Source organism: Antechinus flavipes, chromosome 1, assembly GCF_016432865.1.
Source record: "Antechinus flavipes isolate AdamAnt ecotype Samford, QLD, Australia chromosome 1, AdamAnt_v2, whole genome shotgun sequence".
NCBI lineage: Eukaryota > Metazoa > Chordata > Mammalia > Dasyuromorphia > Dasyuridae > Antechinus > Antechinus flavipes.
This window is the reverse complement of record NC_067398.1, coordinates 714,706,395-714,721,668: the sequence shown is the minus strand read 5'-3', so window position 1 is coordinate 714,721,668 and position 15,274 is coordinate 714,706,395. Positions and strand designations below refer to the sequence as shown.

General features: G+C 54.2%; 1 protein-coding gene across 3 annotated transcripts in view; it reads left to right on the top strand.

The window, feature by feature from the left end:
* Positions 1-15,274, top strand: part of ASCC2 (activating signal cointegrator 1 complex subunit 2) — a 28,144-nt gene that overhangs the window by 1,268 nt on the left and 11,602 nt on the right. For 2 of the 3 annotated variants that reach the window (XR_007949709.1, XM_051973084.1), the window contains exons 2-7: positions 5,055-5,155; positions 8,260-8,418; positions 9,653-9,823; positions 10,082-10,211; positions 12,481-12,548; positions 13,092-13,202. Coding sequence is in view for 2 of the 3 variants with exons in the window: in XM_051973084.1 (XP_051829044.1) it covers positions 5,075-5,155; positions 8,260-8,418; positions 9,653-9,823; positions 10,082-10,211; positions 12,481-12,548; positions 13,092-13,202 (720 nt within the window). In the remaining variant the exon portion in view is untranslated. Of the gene's footprint in view, positions 1-621; positions 641-5,054; positions 5,156-8,259; positions 8,419-9,652; positions 9,824-10,081; positions 10,212-12,480; positions 12,549-13,091; positions 13,203-15,274 lie in introns of those variants that run through there. The other variant, XM_051973085.1, reaches the window with a different exon arrangement.

The following is a 15,274-nucleotide window of genomic DNA, read 5'->3' as shown; positions in this document are numbered from 1 at the left end:
ACACCCTTCTTCCTCCCTCACCTTGGGCTCGGTCAGCCAGGAAACATCGGTTAATGGGCGGGAGCCTTACCTGCGGGCCGAATGCTGGGGGCGGGATTTTGGTGGGAACTCGAAGTAAGCCAGGAGGGGAATCTGAGGAGGGAGCGCGGGCCAGGCCTGCAGTGGGTAACTCCGGTGGAGGCTGAGGAACAGCTGGGAGGCCCGAGCCCTGCGCTGAAGAGAACGCGGGTGGGGTGGGGGGCGTAAGGCATAAAGGAAGGGCCAGGCTGGGAAGGGCTTAAACGCCAGACAGAATCTTGCTCCTACTTCTGGAGGTCATTAGGAGCTACTGAAGTTTCTGGAGCCGGAGGGTGCTGTGGTCAGAGATGGCAGAGAACGTTGGGGGTTACGTGGGATATGGCCTGGAGCGGGCAGAGGTGGCAGACCCCCTTCCCCCCATTCCCCCAGTCCAGCTGTGAGGTGATGAGGGCCTGCACCAGGGCAGGGGCCCATGCGAGGAGAGAAGGGGACACTTGTTCTCCCAACCTTGATCTTCAAGGCTTCATTATGCTTCCGCTTTCATGAAATCTATTCCCCATTCATCTCAAGTGACTTTCTCTAGACTCCTCTCCGTATATGTCTGGATCCCTCCCAGCAGATTGTAAGTGATGGGTACGTTTTGGTTTTGCACTCCCGGCATTAGCTCAGGGACTCGTAAGCTTTTGGTTTTGCCTTTGTTTAGTCCCGACTCGATTTCAGTGGCACGGAGAATTCCCAGTGTGAAGTTTCCCTTCACTGGTGCAAATGGTCAGCCGTCGTGCCTCTTCTCGTTGAGTTGCCTAGGACACTGAGACCAGGCGACTTGGACGGGAACACAAAGCTCATGTGAATCGAGTAGGAGTCTTCCCGGGTCCTAGATCAGCCCTCCCTCTGCCACGTCTCGCTGCCTTTTGCTTTCTGTATCCATCAGCCAACTGACAGATATTTATTTGGCATTTTTGGTGCCAGGCGTTGTGCTGTTGGCTTGGGAGGGAAGGTCACGGAAGGAGGCTGCAGAGGCCCAGGAAGCCCTCAGGGGCCATCTAGTCCAAGGCTTTACTTTATAGACCCAAGAAGAGGAAGGGAAAGTAATGAGCTCCCTGTGGGGAAGAGCATTAAAGTAAAGGTCCCCTGTCCTAACCACCAAAGGGCACAGAGTGTCATTCATTTCTTCTGTGTGATCCTTGGAGGCAACGTCTCCCTCAGATGAGAGACAGATGAACACAAGGGTCTGGAGAAGTGAAGTGACTTGTTCAGAACCAGACTTTGAACCCGAGTCTTGACTGAAAATTTGCCATCAGCCTTTCTGCTGCCCAGAACCAGAGCAGGGAGTAGCCTGTGGCGAGGCTGGCAGCATTACCGGTGATGGGAGTGGACCGGAGATGGCAGAGCAGCATCTGGGACTTGGAGGAACTTCCCCGGGAATCTTCAGCTCTCTGGACACAAGTTCCTTGAGAGCAGAGAAGCTGCCGTCTCCATTAATGACCTTGCAGTCAGTACCAGAGAGCTGGCAGGGACCTCAGAGGTCATGGAGTCCAGCTCTCTCACTTTTCAAGTATGGAAAGTCAGGTCCAGTGACTTAGCTAGTGTCATCTAGCTGGTAAATGGCCAGGGCACCGCTCTCTGCTACGCCATGCTGCTCTAGGCTCATGTCTGTCTTACTTTCCTGAGGACCACTAAGCACTTGATTTCTCTCAGAAGCAGTGGGGACCCTGCTGTTTGGCTCCTGTTTCCTACAGAGCCCCACTAGCGTGGCCTCCTGGTTTCCTGGGCCTGTTGGGTTGTTGGCTTTGAGACCTTGAGACAACTGTCCAGAGTCCCGGCGTCTTTATGTTTGTAGTACCGCTTTCATAAAATCTTTTCCAAGTACATTGTGTTGCTGTGTGTGGGCAGCAATGTCCTAATTTTATAGAGAGGAAAACTAAAGGTCAGATGTCAAGGTGGGCCCCATCCATCAGTTCTCCTGAGGGCCATCCCCTGTTCTATTGGCTTATAATCCCAGTGACTCACTCATTCCTGAGGCCTTTGAGGTCTCATCAAAGGCCTTCTTCCTATTGGCTAATGAAGACCAATGATTTTCATTCCTGGGATGTTTGGGAATCTGCTTCCTCTTAGCTGCTGTTTTCAGAATTATTTTAGGGGGCCTCTTGTTCTGCCTCAGTGACCGTGCTTAGACTGTATAAGGACGTTTGGATTTGGTTCTGGGTACCATGAGTTAGGAAGGTATTGACAAGCTGGATCGGGTCCAGAGGAGGGCAACCAGGACCTTTCAGTTCATGGGGAGCAGTCAGCCTGGAGAAAGAGAAAGCTTGGGAGACCTTGGAGCTGTCTGCATGTACCTGTCATATAAATGGGAAAACCACTGGCTTTGGAGTCAGACAATTGGGCTTCCATTCTTAGCTCCACCACCCATCCTTTGTGGACCTCAGTTTCCTTCTTTGTAATATAAGGTCATAGGACCAGACACCTCTGAGAGATCCTTGAGCTCTGGATCCGTGATCCATAGTCATTTTAATGGGGAAGAGGGGAAAAAAGTGCTGATAGCTAGTACAGCAATTCTTCCCCCTTTTGTATCATGGACATATGTAAAATAAATAAATAAATAAAAGAATATGATTACTAAGGAAAAATAGTCATCAGAATATTTTTGAAGACAAGTTCATGGAGCCCACATGAAGAATGCCTGGGCCAAATTCTCTGGCCAGTCCTGGGTTCCTTTAAGTAGACTTGCTTCCATTGACCTAATTGGCCAGAACTAGGAACCATGGGTAGAAATTGCAAAGAGGCCGGTTAGAGCTGAGTTTCCGGAAACTTCTATCCCAGGAGGGCCATCTCCTCTTGTAATACGCTGCTTTGGGGAGATCACAAACTCTTCCTCCTTGGAGGTCTTTCAGACCAAATCACTTCTTGGAACACATGGTAGTTTCTGGTACAGATTGAAGTAGATGGCTGCTCATGTCCCTTGTATAAATCCTCAGAGAGCTGGAACCTCCTCTTCTTGCCTCTGCCGTCCCAAATCACTTTAAGTCTTTTTTAAAACACTAATTATTTCCTGAAATGCGGTCTAATACTGTAGACTACATTTCCCCTTGGGAATGCTCAGAAATCTAAATGAGAGCTGGGATTAACATCTAGAGCAGGTGGCAGGGATTCTAGAACCCACTTAGTCCAACACCCTCATTTTGTGGAAGAGTGGCCCACCTTCATGGCTTTAGTAGGCCTGTGAGCTCTTCACCTCCAAGGCTTTAGTGCGCCAATGTGAACTCCCCACCTCCAAGGCTTTAGTGGGCCTGTGAGCTCCCTGCCTCCAAGGCTTTAGTAGGCCTGTGAGCTCCCCGCCTCCAAGGCTTTAGTGGGCCTGTGAGCTCCCCGCCTCCAAGGCTTTAGTGGGCCTGTGAGCTCCCCGCCTCCAAGGCTTTAGTGGGCCTGTGAGCTCCCCGCCTCCAAGGCTTTAGTGGGCCAATGTGAACTCCTCACCTCCAAGGCTTTGAGCTCCTTGCTGAGCTAGCCTACTGGGCAGATGGAAGCCCCTCCCTGGCCATTCCTCCTCTCTGTGTGCTTTGGGACTGTGTCTTTCTGTCATCAAGGATCAAAGGCTCAGCTTTACAAGGGACACATTAGGATGATAGCTTTAGAGCCAGAGTCCAGCCCCGCTCGTTTTATGAAAGCAGGCCAGGGAGGTGATTAAAAGCCATGATCTTGGTCATGGTCACCTTGAGCTGGGATTTGAACCTGGGCCCTCAGACACCTTCCCGTTCCCTTTGGTACAGCATTATTTCTCACTGGGGCAGGAATCCTTTCTACTGTATTCCCAACAAGTGGCTGTCCAGCTGTGCTGAAAAACTCCTCGGGCTGCTCCTTCTATCAGTGTGATATTAAAAAGGCCAAAACCAGCAACTGCCACTCACGGGGTCTAGTTAGATTCTTTGGGGACAATCCCTCTTGGCTGGGACAGCTTTTCCCACACAGTTGTCCTGTGCCTTTCCGTCTTTTCCAAGGTAAATATTCCCAGCTGCCCAATCAGTTCTCATAGCAAGGACTTGTCTTGGTCTTGGTCATCTGGATACCCGCCTGCTCACCAGTGATCTTCAAAACTGACCCCGATATTCCAGATTGGGTTTGACCAATGTGTAGTGAGACAATTAATGGCCTTCTTGGTCCGCCGTATCCCTCTCAATGTGGCCAAAGATGTTACGACAGCTTTCTTTCATGCCCCATCACATGATTTACTTGTATTAAACTTCTACTTCACTAAGACAGCCAGATCTTTGTCATATGGGTATTTAGCTTAGTTGCTCCATCTTTAAACCTGTAAAGTAGGTTTTTTTTGAACCATATAAAGCGGTTCATTTATCCGTGGTTATTAACCTTTAAGAATTCAGCCCAGTGTTCTAATGCATTGAGCTTTTTTGGTTTCATAAGTTTTGTTCCACTTATCCCATTCCATACCTTGCCTGCATCTTCTCTGCATATCTTTTTTAAAGTCCATGTTGGGGAGGAGAGTCCAGAATCACTCTCTTTACCAACTCCTCCTTGTTGTTTTCTCTGTGTATCATCCAAATTTCATCTTTAGAGGGTGCTGCATAGAATTCATCTAGCCTTTCTTTGAACCTTTTTGAGATTCCGTCCTGAAGTCTAGGATTCATTGAGACTCAGCTCAAACTTTGTCTCCTCTCTCATGATTTACAATGGAAAGGTGCTTCCCTGTAAGGTTCCCACTGCCTCTTTCTTGGCACCAGTCAGATCCAGAACTGGATTTCCTCTAGTGGGGTTCTCCGCCTTTTAAAGGACGATATCGTTGGAACAATCCACGGAATCATTGTTTCTCGCTCTTCTTGGTTTGCCCTATTTAGATCTGCCTCTGCTTGTGTGGCCTTGGACAAGTTACTTCCCCTCCAGGGGTTGTGCTTTCTTCCTCTCTCGCACCTCACACGTGGGGGTCTTGGGAGGATGCCTTGTCATCTGGGAAGTCTCCTAAAATGGGAGCCGGCCTCACCCCCTGCTGACCCTGCTTGTTCCTTCCTTTTTTCCTTCAGGAGGAGGGGACCCCAGCAAGATGCCTACATTGCCCTTGAATGAACTACAGATCACGGAAAAGGATCCCAAGACGGGCAAGCTGAGGGCAGTGCCAGCTCTGGTGAGCCGGGGGACTTGGGATCCTGCAGGTTTACAAGTTAAAAGCTCTACCAGCTGTTGATCCAGATCGGTGAGGGGGCCGGGTCAGCCAACAGCCGAAGCGCTTTCCAAAGCCAGGCTCAGTCTAGTGTGCGTCTGTCGGACTCCGTGTTTGTCAGCCAGCCACAAGATAAAGAGTAAAAAACAAGCTAGTCTTTTCTCTAAGGAGTTTGTGGTTTTGCTGAGAAATAGATATGAGCACGTGCTCCCTGAAAGATCATTGATTAAGTGCTGGGAACCCAGACAAAGGTGAAACCATCAGAGAGGGTACTCCAGTGGGAGAAATCACATCCACATCTATGAATAGAAAGCTAGTAATGTAGCGTAACTGAGGAAGAAGGAACCATGGCTGGGAGGAGCAGGTGAACCTCATGTGGGAGGGGGCAGTTGAGCTGAGCTTTGAAGAAAGCTGGGGAGTGGAGGACGGGTGGTGTCATGAGGGCTGGCTGGTTGGAGGAGGAGGAAGGGGGCCTCCTAGAGGAGATGGGATGGGATGGAACATGGAGAAGGCAGAACCAGAAGCGTCCCAGAGGCCGGCTGACAGTGAGAGCCGCTGCCCTGTGGGGTGCCAGGCTCCCCCCCTTCTGGGGCCTGACCACTTGTCATGGATGCCCAAGTGGGGATGCCTTTGGGGTATGGATTGGACAGGACGCTGCTCCTAGCTCTGGAATCCTGGTGTTCCAATTATGGGATTGTCCCAAGGAGGGGGGGACAGCATCCTGGAGGCTGGAGACTGACTGGCATGTGCAGGGACCAGTGAGGGGGACGGTTTGGCTAGGGAACTGAGGAGTTTTCCTTAGCAAGGCCTGCACTTCCACAATGAGCAGTCACAGATCTCTCCAGTGGCTCAGGCCCAGAATGGCAAGACCAGGAGCCAGAGGGAATTGGATCTGGAGAATTGGCTCTTAAGTGGGATGAAGGGGGTGGTTGGGGTTCAGCCCAGAACAGCACACGTGTGTGAAAAGCTGCCAGCAAGACCAGAGCCACCCTTGATCTTGCTGGGTTAGCGCTTGCCCCAGGTCACCTGAAGAACAGGGAGACTGATGAGCTGTGCGGGGCAGAGCAGGCCCATGTGGGCAGCTTCCTGCTCCCCAAGAGCGTGAGCTTCCTGCTTCTGGGCAGTCCTGAAAAAGCTGGGCAACTGGGGCTTGAACCCATTTTCTGTCCTTACACTGGCTCCCTTGGAGCGGATTGTGCCGGCTTTTATGACATGGTATTTCTGGCTCTGGCCCTGCCCCTGGAGGGCCCTTCTCTTGTAGCAGAGAGAGAGCTTGAGCACAATGTGGGCCCTCACGGCCCCCTTCCTCTCTGCCTCCTCCTCGGCCCTCTGGCTCGGCCTGCAGCTTTCTTCTGGCCACTGTTCGGGTCTCGTTCTGCGGTTCCACTTGTTTCAGTCAGCATCAGGTTAGCATGATTTAGCCGGCACTTAGTGACGTACTAGCTGTGTTCTGGGCATTGTTCCGGGAGGTGGGGACTCAAAGACAGAGAGAAAGCAGCTCTGCTTGGGAAAAGGACAGGAGGTGGACAGAAAGAACAAGAGGAACCTTCTCTGTGAGGTCTCTGGAAGGGAGGTAGGGCTAAGAGGTGGAGGTGAGGAGGGAAGCCTGACAGGCGTGGGGTGCAAAAGCACGGAGTGGGGAGATGGCCCTCACTCCTCATTCATCTGAGCCTTTCTAGGCTTCTTCAGTGTCTCTCCGCGATATGGGCCCTCCTTCCTCAAAAGTACGGGGCTGGGCTCCCTGGCATCCGGGCTCTGAGCTTTCACCCCTTCTCTGATTCACCCCTGGCTCAGGTAGGGAGAGGGCACTTCTAGCATCTGAATAATCCCTGTTGCCGCCCGATGGGAGGTGGAAGGCAGGCAGCTCTCGAACTTTCCTTAAGGTTTCCTTAAGGATGGCTTGTGCTCCTCTGTGCCAGATTGCTCTCCCATGGAAGAGCACGGAGCCCAGAGGTCCCAAGCACTTCTGAGCCACTCCCGGTGACTCCCTTCCCCCTCGCAGATGACCACCTCTGGCCTTTGCTTCCAGAGCGGCTTGTCTCATCTTGGTCAGGGGGTGGACACAGTAGGTGGCAGAAGGCCATGGCTCTGGGGCAGTCAGAGTCGGAGAAGGCATCCTTGGGGAGGGGGGAGGAGGAAGGCGTGAATGAGCGGAACCAGCCAAAGTGAAGGACGGCCCATCAGGGGATCCCAGCTCCAGAACCAGAAGAGATTTTACAGAGGAGCAAACTGAGCCTGAGAGGGACGAAATAAGCCAGATCTGAACTCAGTCCCTCTGACTCTAAGCCCGCCTACCCCCGTGCCATCTTGCATCTGGCAAAGCTGCGGGGCCCAGATCGAGGGACTACTTCTGGAAACTGGCTCAGGAAACATGGCAGCTGGTGTGGGGAAGGATTGGGCCCAAGCTTCTCACCCTCCAAGGGCACAGCTCAGAGCAGAGAGGGTGGGGGCGGGCCAGGGCCGTGGGGAGGCTACAGTATAACCCGTCTCGATCCCCTGAAGTGGGTCATCCCGACGTGGCCCCGGCTGCCTCAGGGGGCAGAGCCCAGAGGCTCACTGGAAGGGGACGGTACCCCCTTTTGGGCCTGGGCTGGACTCTGGCCCCGGAGGCCACTTCTTTATGGGAACAAAAGTTGGGATAGTTCCTCTCTGGGAGGAAGATATAAACAATGGGTCCATGAAATTACTGAACCAGGGCTTCTCTCCTCTTAGAGCTGAAGAGTTAGGGTGGAAGACATAGGAGGACATGGATGCAGGTAGGGCTGCAGGAGGCCAGGCTGGCGGGATCTTGGCAGCTGCTCCCCAGCCCTCCCCTGTATCCCTGTGTCTGGTCTCCTTCCCTCCCTGAAGGAAGCAGCTTCCTTCCTTGAGGAGCATAGAGACAAGCAAGCTAGGAGGGCATGGCCATGGGTGCGCATCCCCTCTGTGCTCCCCTTAGCTCGATCCTTCCCGGCTGGGCTGAGCACTAGGCCGAGCGGCCAGCCCAGCCGAAGGGGCGTAATGGCTGCCAGTGGCGCGCCCTGCCTGACTAACCTCCCCCACGGTCCCTCTTGTTCTTCGGCCCCTAGCACCCAGACCAGAAGGCCGACCGCTGCTTTGTGCTGTACAAACCCCCGCCTGCAGACAACTCCCCCGCGCAGGTGGACGAGTACCTGGAACGGGCCGCCTTCATCGCCGACGACCTTGACTGGCTGCTGGCCCTGCCCCACAACAAGTTCTGGTGCCAGGTAACAGCCCGTCCTCAGAACCATCTGCTGGCACTTAGGGCTGAGGCCTCGAGGGAGCGATAGCAGGCAGAGGGCGGGCCTGGAGTTAGGGAGACCTGAATTCAAATCCAGCCCCAGGCATTCCCTGGCTCTGTGACCCTCTGTAACTTCAGCTCTGTCTGCCTCACTTATCACCAGGGTGGCTGGGAGGATCAAATGAGAAAATATTTGTAAAGCACTTAGCACAGTGCCTGGCGCATAGTAGGCCCTGCGTCCCCTGCCCCCCCTTTCTGGGACAGGAACTGGATTTCTTGAAGGATTTGTGAAGGTTTTTACAGGTGGTGTTTTTATTCCACATGTTGGGCTGAACATTAAGCAGCAAATTACAGCAGGGATTATTGTGTCTCACAAGTCATAATGAGAAAACTAATTAGTAATGCTAATGCTTTTCATTTTATTTTGTTTCTTGATGCTTTTATCGAAGATTCTAATTGTCTCAGTTAATCTTGTGGTTGATTCCCTAGGGTTTTCTAAGTAAATCAGCCTAGACGGCAGCTGTGTGCTTTGTGGGGAGGGCTGGGCTTGGATCCAAGGACCCCAGTACAGATCTTGTCTCTGCTTTGTACTTGCCAGGTGATCTTGGACAAGCTACCTGACTTTTCAGAGCCTTTTTTTTTTTTTCTGAGGCAATTGGGGTTAAGTGACTTGCCCGGGGTCACACAGCCAGGGGATTTGAACTCAGATCCTCCTGACTTCAGGGCTGGTGCTCCAGAACCATTTTTTAAATGAGGGAATTGGATTAGGCAGATGATCCTTGAAGGTCTTCCCCCTTCTAAATGTGTCGTCTTAATAATAGCTGATACATGTGAAGCTCTTTGGCTACATTGTCTCATTTAATCCTAGCGGAAAGTAAGTATTTCCCCCATTTGGGACCAGCCCTGTGTTTTCCCAGGGAGAAGGAGCTCCTCCCTCAGCACAGCTCTTCTGCCCCTCACAACCTTGGAGGGTGTCTGGCTCGGCCCAGGGTGACTCAGCCAGGAGGTGCCCGGCTTGAGCCCGGATCTGCCCCTGCCAAACCCTTTCTGCTCTGTTCCTCATCCGGGTGCCGGGCCTGGCACCTCCTTCTCTCCAGTTGCCCTCCTGCACCCCACGGCATGCTGGGATAGGTCATTGGCACCTTCCCGGCTCCAGCCCCTGAGTCTCGGTGGTGGGTGACGTGTGCCCCACCCACCCTTTCCTCTTGGTCCGGGAGCAGGTGATCTTCGATGAGAGCCTGCAGAAATGCCTGGACTCCTACCTGCGCTACACACCCCGCAAGTTTGACGAGCTGGCCGGGCCCCCCTCGGCAGTCGGCGAGATGCAACAGCGCCTCCATCGCAGCGTCTTCCTCACCTTCCTCCGCATGTCCACACATAAAGAATCCAAAGTGAGTGTGTCCGCCCCCTTCCCGGACAGGCCGTTGGCTGAGCCTCCCCGGGGGCCCCGGGCATGGGGCCGTCTCGGGTGCTCACTTTGTCTCTCCCCACCCTTGGTTCTGGGCGTCCACCGGGCAGGAACAAATCCGGGTCGGCTTTCCCCTCCGAGGTTCCATCAGTGGAACTCAGAGGCCTCCCGGCTGCAGACGTCGGGGAACGCAGCGATTCCGGCTTTCTTCTGCTAATTGAGCCTTTTCTCTCCCCCGTAGGATCACTTCATTTCCCCGTGTGCTTTTGGAGAAATCCTCTATAATAACTTCCTCTTTGACATCCCAAAGATGCTGGACTTGTGTGTGCTCTTCGGAAAGGGCAACCAGCCCCTGCTGCAGAAGATGATTGGTTAGTAAAGCCCAAGGAACAGGGGGCCGGGTGTAGGGACGAGTCACTAGTGGGCCGGGCACGGGCCTGGCAGTCGGGGTCTGCAGACCCCCGAGTCAGAGGGAGGGGGACAGAGAGAGCTTCCTGGGAGGAAACAACTCAGAAATCAGCCTGGAGGCTCTCTGAGCTTCCTTCCAGTTGTAGACTCCATCGGTGGAGGGCTGTGAAACTGCTCTTGCTCTGGGGAACGGGGCGCGCCTAGGAAAGGAGTCACGAGATCCCCATGGGAGGGGCGTGCAGGAAAGAGGGGGCTTCCAGCTCGGGGCCTGGGCAGTGGGAGCCGGCACAAGTGCGTGAGGACGCGGGTGCCCTTTGGGGCACCTGGCGGGTGGCAGGCTCATGCAGTCTCAGCCCGGGGTCGAGATCGTGGCCGTGGCCGACGGCTGAGCCAGAGCCCCGCCCTCCCTGTGAAAGAGACAGAGGGAAGTGGGCTCTTCACGGTCTTTTCTGGGAGCCCCTAAGGCGTGGGTCTGCCCTCGAGGTTCCCTTATTGGCTGCCAGGGACCGTCTGCCAGGCTCTCTGCTGCAACACAGGCTGGTCAGTGGCACTGATCTGGGAGCACCCAGTGACTCAGCTCAGGAGGTGGGGCAGGCCCAGGGAGCCGGGAGCTAGGGAGTGGTGGGCGAGAGCGCTGGAGCAGGCAGAGTCCTAGAGTCCTGGGCTTGGGCCCGAAAGGAACAGGATCCAGATTCGGCCTCCGACACAGACTGCGGGCGAGCCGGACAGGTGCCTAGGGCTCCGTGAACCTCACAGGCCCCAGGCCACCAGCATCCCCTCTCGGCATGGAGGAAATGTGGGCAGCCCACGTGGCCAGCCCGGGCGAGGGATGGGTGCGGAGAGGTCGCGGCAGCATCGCTGCGTGGGTGGCGGAACAGCCAGGAAGAGCTGGCAGCAGTGGCCAGGTTAACAGTGGGATGAAGCCCCCAGCCCCGGGCACCGACCATCACCCAGATGCTTTCCCTCTGGGACGTCGGCTCTGCCCCGTGGGGCAATGACTCGTGTAGTGTCACCCGGCCAGTCTGTGTCGGAGCCTGCTAGTCTGAGGCGGCCCGCTGGCCCGTCCTGTCAGTCTCGGGTTCTGCTGTGCCCTCACATGTGCTGTCACCTGGTCTGCGTAGATGAAGACACTGAGATTCAGGGTCAGGTGATGAGGGGGCTGGAGAGAGCTCATGATCAGCACCCTAGCCGTTCAGATGAGTCAATCACAAGCATTCATTAAGTGCTTACTGTGTGCCAGGCCCTGCCACCCCTCCCTCCCATCCTCTGCCCTAACCCCGGAAGGGGCAGGGGAGGCAGACGGGGAAGTCTGAGCAGCCTGGCTCTGCAGTCACCGGGCGCCTCCAATTCCCCAACCTTGCTGCTGCCTGTCCCCGGCTCCTCCGGCTGAGGCTTACTCATCTGGCACAGTCTAGCCTGTTCCCTCATTCATCCCCAAAGCATCCCTGCAGCAGATTGCGGGGGCAGTGTCGCAGCTACTCAGAGCAAACTGCTCAAGGTCAGGGAAAGTCAGAGGAGAGCAGGGCCTTCCGAGCCCACTCTGGCCAGCCTCTCCGGATGTCCTAGGGCCCGGGTGGGGGGGAGGGGGACTCCTTGTGTTCCCCAGATTGCTGGGATTTCCCTGCCTTGCTCACTCTTGCCTGATAGAACTGTGACTATTGATCTCAGGTGTCCACCTGCCCATTCACATCCTTTGGAGAGGGGGATTGTGGGCTCTGTGAAGCTGCCTCCCTCCCTTGTTCCCCAGGCCCTACTTTGCTGTGCTGGGCCTTAGGTCAGAGCTGGGGCAGGGCGTGCCGAGAGAGAGTGCGTGCTCCCTCTCGGGCGAGCTTGGCAGGAGGGTGTGCTGGAGGCCTCCAGGTTTCTTGAGCAGAGAGATCCTATCTGCTTGTTCTCCCGGGTGACCGACAGCACCTCCACTGCCAGGCCGGTCGCGCAGGGCCCGGCGCCATTGGGAGTGTCAGGGCCAGGCCACCTGATGGGAGGGACATGGGAAGGGTTAACCAGCCGAATGCAGGAACCTCTGCATCTGGGAACCTCACAGGCCCCAGACACGCCATCTGCAGGCATGTAGGAAGCCCCCCTTATGTGCCAGCTGCTGGCAGTCAAGGCCCCAATGCTGGACCAGCTGAGCCAGTGCAAAACAACTGGCCCTTAGCACAAGGCCCCCGTTAAGGAGGGGAGCGAGAGCCCTGAGAAACGCTGACAGTCATCCCCCCTCCCTTCTTTTAGAAAACATCTTTATTCAGCAGCCGAGTTACTACAGTGACCTGGACGAAACTGTGCCCACTATCCTTCAGGTATTGGCTCTGCCTCCTACGGGGTGAGGGTGGGGAGGAAGGCTGTGGCGGGGACGGTCTCTGAAAGCAAGGTCGAGTCCCCTCCTGCCGACGGCCTCGTCCCAAAAAGTGCAGGGGCAGAAAGCTTCTGCCCAGGCCTGTCCCCGGCCGTCTGCCAGCCGGTTTCCTTCACCAGGACCTGCCGGCATTTGGGCAGGAAGCCCATTCCCCCTGGGGACCGAGGCCAGACCCAGGGCTCAAGGCGCCAGGCAGCTTCTGTGCTCAACCAAGTGATCTCCCATCACACCAAAGCCCTTAAGCGAGTCTGGCTGCCTGCCCTCCCTTGCCACCTTTTTGCCAGTAAAAGCAAATCCCCAGGGGCAGATGGAGAAGACTGGAGGCAGATCCTAACTCTGGCTGACCCTGAACAAGCCAATTTACTCTCAGGCTGTTTTCTCCTCTGTAAAATGGGGAGAAGGACTAGTGACCTCTGAAGGCCTTGACTGCTCTTTCCAACCCTGGGCTCGCGTGAGTGGGCTGATTGAGGGAGTGCTTCTTCCTCAGGTTTTCAGCAATATCCTCCAGCAATGTGGCCTGCAGAGTGAAGGAGCCTCCAGCGAGCCCCAGAAACTGGAAGAGAAAGTCAGGATGACCCCCGGCGCCATGCCTCTCCAGGTGAGCTCGCCTGCCCCCTCGGGCTCGGGCACCCTGCCCGTGCTCGTGGCTCTGGCCGTTCCTGGCCGCCCCGGCCTTTAGAGCTTACCTGTTCTGCTTTTAGAGTCTGAAGGACTTCCCTCTCTCTCTTTCCCATCTCTAAAATGAGGGTAACCCCACTTTCTTCACAAGATCAGTAACTCAGCAAAAGGATTCACTCCTCCACAAGGGGTGGAAAAGCACAGAGATGTGAGCTCAGGGATGCGGGTGTTCCCTTCAGTGAGGCAAATTGCATCCCATCTATCCCTGCCCATCTTGTATGGCTCAGCCACATCTTCCTATAACTTTTCTTGGGATTTTGGGGGAGCAGGACCCCCTCTGGGTTCTGGGAACTCTGTCAGTCTCTCTATCAGGAGTGCCCCCAGGCTGGCCATCATTGGGTCCCTCCATCCCTCCACACTGGCTGGCTTTGCTTCTCATTCACATGGGCCTTTCTTTGTTGACCTCTTTTAAGTGACTTCTCCCTCGTGGGCTTTCTTTGTCACGGGTCACAGCCTGGAGCACAGGAAGTGATTTCAGGAGGCCATCAGACGAAGGTCACCCGCAGCGCCATGTGGGGGCGTCCCAGATTGCCCAAATCCCGTACATCTCCATGTCCTAGAGCTCTTGGCAGAGAGGCCCCTTGAGACATCCCCTTTAACCCTCCTATTATACACATGAGGAAATCTAGGTCTTTAAGGGCAAAGGCCTTATCCCAAGATTTCACAGCTATTGGCCCCATGTTAATGATGTGACAGCAGAAAAATTAGTGCAACTCATCGAATAACTCTCATTTGCTAGCTGCTGCCATCAATTTATAAGCATGCATTTAATATGTCCCAACTGTATGCTAGGCACTGGAGACACCCAGATAAAAAAATTAACCTTCCCTACCCTGGAGGAGCATACATTCTATTGGGGGATAGGTAAAAATATAAGATGCCGAGGGCTCTGTGGTGATGGGCAAGATCAAGAAAAGCCTCGGGAAGGAAGGGAACAGGTGAGCTAAGCCTGGGAAGAAAGCATTTATTAAATACCCACTTTGTCTAGACATGGAGACTATTCCTATGATTTCCCTTAGAAGCCTCCTCATCTTCCTGCCTTCTCTGCCACTAAACCTTCCTTCCATTCCTGGACTCCCAGCTCAGGAGTCAGTTCTGATTCTTCACCATCACTCATCCACAAATCCAATATGGTACTAAGGACTGTTGATTTCACCTCTGCAGCATCTCTTGTCGATTCCACCTCTGCAGCATCTCTTGTCGATTCCACCTCTGCAGCATCTCTTGTCGATTTCGCCACTGCAGCATCTCTTGTCGATTTCGCCTCTGCAGCATCTTTTGTTGATTTCACCACTCCAGCATCTCTTGTCAATTTTGTCACTGCAGCATCTTTTGTTGATTTCACCACTCCAGCATCTCTTGTCGCTTTCACTTCTGCAGCATCTCTCTCTCTCCCTTCTTGCCCCTAAGGCTGCCCACATTCTGTTACAGACCATCATCACTTTACATCTGGACCATTGCAGTAGCGCTGGAGGCGAGAGTTCTGCCTGCCTCAAGTCTTTCCCCACTCCAGTCCATTCTCCATTCTGCTGCTAATCCCCTACTCAGTAAACTTCAGTGGCTCCTTGTGGCCTCCAAGATGCTCTGGTTGGCTTTCAAAGCCTTCTACAACCCAGCCTTCTCCTCCCTTTCCACTCTTCTTTCACCTTATGCTCCAGTATTACTCTTCAGTCCAGTACCTCTGACCTCCTGACTGAAATTCTCAGAACAAGACTCTCCATCTCTCCAATCCAGGCATTTTCTCTGGCCATTTCCTATACCTGAAAGGCACTTCCTCCTCTGCTTTAACTACTGACCTCCCTGTCTTCCTTTGAACCCCAAGTAAAATCCCACCTCCTACAGGAAGCCTTCCACAATCTCTGTTAATACCAGTGCCTGCCTCATATTCATTATTTCCTATTTATCCTGTATATATTTATTGGCATATTTTCTTTCCCATTGGGTCTGTGAACTTTTGCTTCCTTTTTGTGCTCCCAGTGCTTAGCACAGTCT